General features: G+C 39.5%; 1 protein-coding gene across 1 annotated transcript in view; it reads right to left on the bottom strand.

Annotated features, from left to right (window-relative positions):
• Positions 1-10,000, bottom strand: part of slc4a11 (solute carrier family 4 member 11) — a 107,740-nt gene that overhangs the window by 11,101 nt on the left and 86,639 nt on the right. The window contains exons 14-16 of the mRNA XM_080042327.1: positions 5,135-5,363; positions 3,740-3,846; positions 1,622-1,787 (exon numbers count right to left, since the gene is read on the bottom strand). Coding sequence (XP_079898453.1) covers positions 1,622-1,787; positions 3,740-3,846; positions 5,135-5,363 — 502 coding nt within the window. The remainder of the gene's footprint in view (positions 1-1,621; positions 1,788-3,739; positions 3,847-5,134; positions 5,364-10,000) is intronic.

The raw sequence follows: 10,000 nt of genomic DNA, 5'->3' as shown, positions 1-10,000 counted from the left end.
TGCTTTTTTGATGCCTTTAGACTTTCGCCAGGGTCGGAGGTTCGATCCCCCATCTCCCCGCCACATGTCAAAGTGTCCCTGGGCAAAGAGACACTGAATCCTAAATTGCTCCCGATGGTTCAGAGAGCGCTTTGCATGCCAGCTACTGCCATCGGTGTATGAGTGTGTGTGTGAATGGGTGAATGTGGTAAGAAATGTAAAGCGCTTTGGGGCTGAGAAAATCGGCTAGAAAGCGCTATATAAGTCAAGTCCATTTACCATTCTGTACATTCACACAGATAGCGATGAATATTTGCATTCAGTAATATTTAGGAGCGAGGACACATGCCAGTACAAATACAAAGAGCAGAGTTCTCCTAAGGTAAGCCGTGCCCTTCAACACAACCTGAACGAACACAATCTTTTATCCCTTATTTTATTATCCGTGAAAGTACAAGAAAAATCCGTGTACAACTTGTGCGTTCTCTAGTTTTTATAAGAAAGCAAAAACATAAATCAATATGTCACGGAAGATAAGCCGGGCTGGGTGTGACATTACAGTAACTTCACATAAAAGCAAGACAGCGACCTTTATGTTGCCGCAAAACATTTTCCTTCAGATGTTAGTGAGGGATCACTGCTGTGAGTCGGCTCTGCAGGGGGGCTGTGTGTGTGTGTGTGTGTGTGTGTGTGTGTGTGTGTGTGTGTGTGTGTGTGTGTTTGTGTGTGTGTCTTTGGAGGTGTGTGTGTGTGTAGGTGTACACAGCTATAATTCTGTAAAGAAATATCTGCACGTACTGATCCAACCGTCATATATCCTCCTGCTGATGTGCCCTTGAGCATGACATTCAAGCCTGCACATTGTAAACCATTCACATAAGGACTTATATCCATTATATAAAAGTCTAACTAACTATTTCCTTCTGACTAAATATATGAGTAAAAATAATAATTTTTAAATAAAACTTTTGTAAAACCCTGTATGTGTACTCATCTTTGTCGGTCTTTGTTTTACCTTCTTGTGACATGTAAATTGGATAGCCAGAGACAATTGTAAATGATAAGGGTCGAAATCATTATAGAGAGTTATAGTTATAAATTACTGTATATAAATTCATATATACCGGTAAGTTAAAAAAACTTAGTAGAACTCTGCAAATAAATTTATCTTTGTCCCTACTTGTTTTCTAAAGATATTTTTTTATGGCATTTTCAAGCTTTATTAGATAGTACAGAGTTGAAATGGGGAGACAGAGAGAGAGTGGGGATGACCTGCAGTAAAGGTCCACGGGTCGGATTTGAACCCGCGACCACTGCAACGAATGCCGGAGCCAATATGGTACGCGCTCTATCCACTACGCCACCGGAGCTCCCCAGTTTTGTGTGTGTGTGTGTGTGTGTGTGTGTGTGTGTGTGTGTGTGTGTGTGTGTGTGTGTGTGTGTGTGTGTGTGTGTGTGTGTGTGTGTGTGTGTGTGTGTGTGTGTGTGTGTGTGTGTGTGTGTGTGTGTGTGTGTGTGTGTGTGTGTGTGTGTGTGTGTGTGTGTGTGTGTGTGTGTGTGAATGTTCTAGAATAAGGTAGCCTAATTTTTTTTTTAAATTGTAAAAAAAAAACCCTGTATGCGTACTGATCTGTGTCCGTACCTGTTCTCAGGCGCGTTGGTGAGTGACACCACGATGTTCTGGTCGATGAAGATGAGCAGAGCCAGCAGGAAGCCGAGGCCCATCGCACTCACCACGTTCAGCGCCGAGAGACGCTCAAACGGAGCCACGCTGAAGGTCGGGCGGTCGTGAACCTTAAACACTGGAACTGGTGAGAGAAAGGGAAAAATTAGAATACAATTAGGGTTTTAAATAAGTATATAATAATAAAAAACAAAATGGAAACTTCTTGGTAATCCATCAATCGAATAAATTCCTGGAACAGTTTGAACAAGGAGGGAAACATATTACAATTAGAAATCTAGAATTTAGTTATTCATTCTATAGTACTTTGTTTTCCAACAGGTGAATTTCAAGCGGACGCAGACTATACCGCATATAAAAATGTGTAAGGCCGTTACGTTGGTCCGTTCTGTGCCACTGCTCCTTTAAGTAATTATTTTAAGCAATAACTCCAAACGTTGGAACTGGTGAAAGAAAGAGGGGAAAAATAGATAAATACAATTAGGGCTTAAATATTATATTATATTAAAAAACTAAATGTCAATTTCTTGGTAATTCATCAATTGGATAAGGCTAAAAAAAATAGCTTTAATAATTAGACAATGAATCAATAACTCAGTTGACATAAAAGGCCGTGGACTTTAAACACTGGAACTGGTGAGAGAAAGAGGGAAAAATATTACACTTTAGAATTGAAATTTTTATTCTATAGTACTTCGTTTTCCAACAGGTGCATTTCCAGCGGACACAGACTATATATAAAAATGTGTAAGGCCGTTAAGTTTGTCCGTTCTGAGCTACTGTAGAAACATGGCTGCACGTCCCGCTCCTAGGTAGATATAAAAGGCTCATTCTAAAGTAATAGAAAAACTTTTCAAGTGATATATTCTACACACTGTATCTTTAAGTAATGTTTAAGCCTAAACTCAAAACACTGGCTGGTTACAGCTAATATACAAGGACTTGACAGTGAAAATAATCCCTGCAGCCTTCATTATAACTGACTCAAAATCAACAACAAGTTTTGACTCTACTTAATGTGTTCCTACTTTGTTATATAGTTAAATATATAGTTATATAACTGCAGCTTAGGCCATGACCTACCTGATTACATCTCTGTAACAAGCTATAAACATATTCTGTTCATTTAGTGGACTAAATTGTGACATTAATACCATTTTGTGAAGATTATTTGCCCAAAAATCACTATCTCTTCTTCCAAAACTCACCCGATTCCATCTCTACTAACATAACTGCCTCAAACTATTGTGTTGATTCAAATCTTCACATCAATAATCGTGCTGTAAGAGTTTTTTGGACACTCTGAATATCTCATTTTAGTAAACCGTATCCCCTCAAATGCTCCTGAATTAGGTTGCAGTTGGTTTTAGAAAGAACCGACAATACAATAATGGCTCTATTATGTTATGACTTATTATCCGTGGAGGTAAAGGAACAGAAAATTGGCCCGGCAATTCAAATTGAAATGTTCGCCCGTCCTTGTGTTACCGCGCCGACCCCAGGGGAACAGCTGCTGCCTTGGCAACAGTGAATGGAGATTCTGAATGATGGTAAACAATGGGTGAATGATTTATTTTTTTTAAATATAATGCAATGTGTTTTGGCCAGTGTCTTGATTAAGGAACATTAAAAGACAATAACGGCGGCATATAAGGAGGGACAGTGCAGTTTCGGTTCGACAGCCTGTCTTGGTAGTAATAAAGGCTGTTAAATTTGAGCCCTTTGGCAAGCTTTGAATCGGAGTCCAAATCCCAAAAGTGTAATTAAGCTCCGAACAGTAATGCACTGTCACTGAAAGACAGATCACTGGCAACAGCTCACTGCCTGGTTTACTTCTCATTATATTAGATTGTCTTTGAATTTTGCAAAAGTGTAATGTTGTGAAACTGTGACCTTGCCAATAAACTGTTAAGTATTTGAATAAAAACAATTATGCATGGTTTCCCTTGTTCACAGCTCAGAAACACAGCTACTTATCATTCATCAATTATCAAAAATAAACTATGCCACACACTGTAATAACTCCATACTATATGGTCGTATTTAGCATGAGAAACACGAGTGAGTGATACTTACGCTCTATGTCACTGAAAAGGTAAGAGCCAATGAATGAGAACAGGAGCACGGAGATCGGCAGGGCGCAGTCTGAGAGAACCTCCCTCACTTTGGCATGAAGAAACGGACTGAGAGAGAGAGAGACACACACACACACACACACACACACACACACACACACACACACACACACACACACACACACACACACACACACACACACACACACACACACACACACACACACTGTTATAATGTATAATGTATATAATGTTCATATGTGTATTTATATGATTTGCTTTGGCAACATTGTTTTTTTTAAACTGTCATGCCAATAAAGCCCCTTTTGAAACTCAGAGAGAGAGAGAGAGGGAGAGATGGAGAGAGAGAGAGAGAAAGAGACAGAGAGAGAGGGAGAGAGAGAGAGAGAGTGTGAGGGAGAGAGTGAGGGAGTGAGAGAGAGAAAGAGGGAGAGAGAGAGTGAGGGAGTGAGCGAGAGAGAGGGAGTGAGAGAGAGGGGAGAGAGATTTTTACAAAACACTTTATTTACATATTTTTATTTTTTTACAATTCAACAGTGCTACTGAAAAAAATATTTATCCAATAAAACTATCCAAACTAAAACTTAGCCAGAGCGAGAGAGAGAGAGAGAGAGAGAGAGAGAGAGAGTGAGAGAGATGGAGAGAGAGAGGGGAAAAGAAAGCGGGAGAGAGAGAAAAAGACAGACAAATAATAGAGGAAAACAAATACTGTGGACCAGACAAGGACAATGGCTGCAATCCTCCTGACACTGCTTAAGTACCTCGGTCCGCCTGTCGCTTACACAATTGGGCCGTTGGTCTTTGAGGTTGATTTGATTACTGCCAGCAATCACACGTGGAATATTAATGTGTATTTAATCACAGGCTGGAAGACAGAAGCCTTCACAAACAAACACAAAGCTTTGAGAGAAAGTTCCAGGAATCTTGTGTCACTACAGACAGTCTTCAGAGTCAAGGCTCGGGGGGCTCGGGGGGCTCGGGAGTGTTTGTTGTTGTGTGGCCGGCTGCGCTCCAATGCAAACAGGGTTTAAAAGGGTTTAAACTTATTATGCAAAAATTTTTCGGGTTCAAAATTGTATTTTTGGTGTCGACTAGAATCATGGTTTATTCTTGAAAAATATATATTTTTCTCTCGCTGCCCATTAATTCCAAACCTATTTCCAGCCCCTTTCACCCTCTGTCTGAAACACTCAGTTTTAGGAATGCTTTACCTTAACAGTGGTGCAGTGCGACACACAACACGTATTGTCCTCGTTTTGGACTGTGTCTGTCTTGTATGTATTTATTTATTTAGTGTAAATAGAACCTGCCCTGTCCCAGATGAATTTCTGTCACTTGTTACAGACAATAAAGGTTTTCTTATCTCATCACGTACCTCCGTTTGAACTGGTAGAGGGTGTATCCCATCCACAGTGTCCCGAGCATGAGCAGCAGACAGAGCACGGAGCGTTCTCTGGAACACTGGATGAAGGATTCAGGGAGCGCCGTGAGAGCCAACCCCACCCCGACCTCACTCCTGTTCCCCCAGACCACGTCACCACCCCGGGGCAAGTCCTGGATGCTACTGTTAGCCAGCGTCGGGGGATGGTAGTATCTCTGAAAGACTGAAATCAAATCAAGAGTGTTTGGTTAATTTTTTTGATGTATTTATGTGTGCAAAACAATAAAAAAACATAAATATAACAAATAATAATAAAAAATTTATAAAAAATTTAGACAGTTGTAAAGGAAGCGTTGGTGCATGGTAGCATCTCTGAAAGACTGACATTGAATGCACAATGTTTAGTTATCTTTTTAAATGTATTTATGTGCACAATAAAATCCTCTGATCATCAGACGAAAAATTAGACTGTTTCAGAAATATTTTAAAGTTCCTCGTATAACCTTTAAATATAATTAGAAATAGAGTGCCTTCATTTTCACTGTATTATTAAAAACGTACAACAAAATTCATAGTGCTACTCCTGTAAAGGTTCCACAAGTTAAAAACACATTAACCCCACATTCATAAATACATTCCCTATGATAAATGAATAAATAAATAATTCATAAGTGTAGTAGTTAAGAACTGCAATGAGAAATTGCACACCAGCGCCCAGAAGTTTGGCTCTAGGGATGATACTGTGTGTGTGTTTGTGTGTGTGTGTGTGTGTGTGTGTGTGTGTGTGTGTGTGTATGTGTGTGTGTGTGTGTGTGTGTTTGTGTGTGTGTGTGTGTGTGTGCGCGTGCTTGTGTGTGTGTGCGAGTGTGTGTGTGTGTGTGTGTGTGTGTGTGTGTGTGTGTGTGTGTGTGTGTCCGCTGATGACGATAGATCCAGCACTTTGGCCCACACTCGAAATATGGCAATAAATATGAGACGGATTGCCTTGAACTTTTGTCCAGACATTTATGGGGCTCAGCGGATAAATCCCTAATGAGTTTGGTGACACCTTGACTTTTCTGCAGGTATAGGCAGTTTGTGGTTCTGTGTGAAATGTCTAGACCATTAATACCATAGATATTGTGTTCTATATATATCTATGATTAATACAGTAGAATCCCGATAGCATACGGTGGCCCTGAGAGCTCAAAACACTGCAAAGTAATCTCTTATCACATGCAAATAGAAAAAACAAAAGGAAATTAAGACAATTAATCAATTTGACAACATATTTACAGCACTTCTTAAATGCGTAGCAAATACCACAACACAACACATTAAGAAAAAGCGCTGCAAATAGATAACAACCTAACACATATGTTTCCAGAGGACACTTAAAAGTGATGCACACTTTTACATCTGTACAGGCTTGTTCCCTGCTTTCCAAATTGCATACTCTTTCTTTTGACTATTCTACTTACTACAGCTGATCAGGAAAAATTTAGTTTGCATGCAGTAGTCATACAATTGGGACATACAGTACACTTTACTTTTTTATTTCATCGTAACATCGCGCCTTGAACTTGCCTCCTGCTTATATGTTTTTTTTTTTTTTTTAACCTTTTATTTATACAGGTATATCCCATTGAGTCCGAAGACTCTTTTGCAAGGGAGATCTGTTCCCATTTACACACACATTCATACACCGATAGCAGGCTAACTATCGACATTCACACGAGGCAAGGTGGGTGAAGTGTCTTGCCCAAGGACACAACAACTATGACACAGGTGGCAGGGCGGGGATCGAACCTCCAACCCTTTGATCATCAGCCGACCCGCTCTTCCAACTGAGCCACAGTCGCCCCTACTGCCTACTGCATGCTAACTAGATACTTTTTATGGTCAGCTGTAGTATGTAGAATAGTAAAGAAGAAAGAGCATGCGATTTGGAACTCAGGGATCATCTTGTATAATCTTAGCAGTCAGAACAGATCATACATGGAATAACTGAGTATATACGGAGGTAAAATACTGAATGATAGTTAGATGATGATTAAGGCCTCGAACTCTGCACACAATCTTGTATGTAAAATTGTACGTAAACGTTTGTTATGCTCCAATCAGCACCAAAGCAGCCTGTCAGCTAAATGCAGGTAAACTGTTGGATGGAGGGACATGGTGTGAAGAGGACTGCACACTCAGCAGTACGAGCCCGATGGAGAGAGAAAGTCATAAAAGGTGAAATAAATCTCATCCGATCTGCGGCTCTGCGCTGAAACCAAATCAAGCGCGTCGTAAAGCACTTTCTCTCTCCAGGCACACGGCACCATTTCACCTCCTGTTTGTGGACTCACACACAGCAGTGAGGGACTATCAAGTGTTAGAAAAAATGTGAACGAATATGACGGCCAGCGAACTGAATCTAAGGTCAAACGATTACAATACTCTGAGTGATTTTACCTAATAATAATAATAATGGATTGGATTTATATAGCGCTTTTTCTAGGCACTCAAAGCGCTTTACAGGGTTCCAGGTTCCATTCATTCACACACGGTCATAGCCTCCTATTGCGCTGGCATCACCTGCAGTGCCAAGCTGTTTATTTGACTTGGTCCACAAATCATGCCCCTAGATCTACAGTATAAACCACCTACAAGTCATAATGTGTGTCTGCCACTTAAAGGTGGAGTCAGTGATTCTGGAGAATGATTGTTGATTGTATTTTTGGGTCAAAATGAGTGATTATATCCTTACTATCTGCTACGTGTCCGTACTGTGTGTGCACTGGAAAAAAGTACAGTGTTAATACACAGCCTGGGATCTGTAAATGGGCATGTTGCAACTTACTATTAAGGTGGACCCCCTTCGTTTACATACCAGTTTACAGAGCCTGAGCTGTGTTTTTCATTGAATTTGATAAAAACTGATTTTGATAAAAAATTATTTTGACAACAAGCGTTCTCCAGAATTGCTGATCCCACCTTTAAACCTGCAGTGTGTAGAATTTTGGGTTTTATTTCCTAGCAGATTTTGTAGAAAGTAATTATAATATCCATAAGTACATTCAATTTAGTGCATAATAGCTGAAAAACATTTTTTGAATTATTTTTTTTCCCCTTAGAAAGGATCTCATATATGTCCATATTTCTGCATATTTTGGACCAAGGCCTAGTGCCGCCATCTTGAAAGTGTCATAGTTGGAATGTCATCAGGTGCATTGTATAAAATTTAGAATTGTTCTTGTCCTTGAAGGCCACTGTAGCTTCTGTTATTATTCGAAAGGGTTGGGGTTACCCAGGGAGATTTGAAGAACTTTCTTGATGATGTCATATTACACACTGCACCTTTAAGCCACCATTATGTTGAAGGTTTGGTTTTTAAACTGTCAAGCATCGCTTTTGAAACCATTTTGAATGATAAGGAAAACACAACCTTGTCTATGAAAGAGCCACACAAGTAATTTCTATCATCACTCACTTGAGAACGAGTGTAACACGACCTGAGTGCAATGCCTAAAGTTATTTGTCAGGCAAAGTTATAGAGGGGACTCGATACACTTACGAAACGTATTCATTCAGGTTATTGGAAAAACATTTTGTGAGAATGGTGTCAACACAACAGCACAGGTTAATGTTATGGGCATAACGGCATATGAGCTCCGAGCTATTTTATATTATTTTTATAAAATGGTTTCTGAAAATTGAACCACTCACTGACACGGGCAATCTCCGACACCGCATTCAAAATAAAACCACATGCTGCTATCATCTCCTCGTTTTTGAGGAAATTAAATATGTATGATATACTAAGATGAGGTTTTTGTGTGTGTGTGTGTGTGTGTGTGTGTGTGTGTGTGTGTGTGTGTGTGTGTGTGTGTTGTAAAGGCAAGAGGTGGTGTATAATATAAAATAACGGCCGCAGGCTGGGGCGCGAAAAAAAAACTGGATTGACTAATTTAGTACACTTACCTTGCGTTCCAATCCCCATACTCCCCTACTATTTAGTATGCCAGGAAAAGATTTAGGATGTCCCAATACCTGCACTTAAGTTAGTATGCTGAAAATACACAAATGCCCCACTAACTCTAATAGCATTTTGGAGTATTCGTCTTTATTCTTGACATTTCTCAAAAATCTTCCTAATCTGATTTGTTTTTCTCTACTGTGGCCCTAAAACTTGTCTGTACTTTAGTATGTAGTGTAGTAAGAAGAAAGAGTATGTGATTTGGAACGCAGGGAGTATCTCTCACAGTCTGTCCTGACCTAGAATGAACTAATGTTTCTGTATTCCCACCACACTACACTGTGCAGAAGGCTCCGTTTCCAACACTTAGCCAGACAAATTGCTCATTTATTAGGGCTTTAACTGGCAAGGGATCTGAATTAGAAAATGCACTGATTAGATTTGTTAACTAATTTGTGGATTGGGTCTTGTTTGAGTAGGATTTTACATGTTTTTGTCTATTTCCAGGGAATTTACTATACGTTTTAAGTGATTACTGAAAATGTATATATTGCATCACATGAATTGATTGTCTATATTTAATTTTTATGCATTCGGTTTCTTCAAAAAAAATGTGTATTGATTTTTAAGGTTACTCCATACTCCATTTTGCACTGTAATGTCTTGAAAGGTTTGCCCACTTCAACAACTAATATGGGTTGTTTACGCCTATTGGGGCATGTAATGCAATTTTGGGCTAAACAAATAAACTTGAATTAACTGGGATATGATTTATATTATATTTTTAAAAGCACTAGGTTTTAAGAGATATTTTCTAAGTGATTGCATGCTTCTGCAGAACAACAATAATACTGAAAAAACGGGTTCAAATCCGACCCGTGGACCTTTACTGCAGGTCATCTCTCTCTGTATCCCCA

This window comes from Ammodytes marinus (genome assembly GCF_949987685.1).
Source record: "Ammodytes marinus genome assembly, chromosome: 15".
Classification (NCBI taxonomy): Eukaryota; Metazoa; Chordata; class Actinopteri; order Uranoscopiformes; family Ammodytidae; genus Ammodytes; species Ammodytes marinus.
This window is presented reverse-complemented; position numbering and strand designations above follow the sequence as displayed.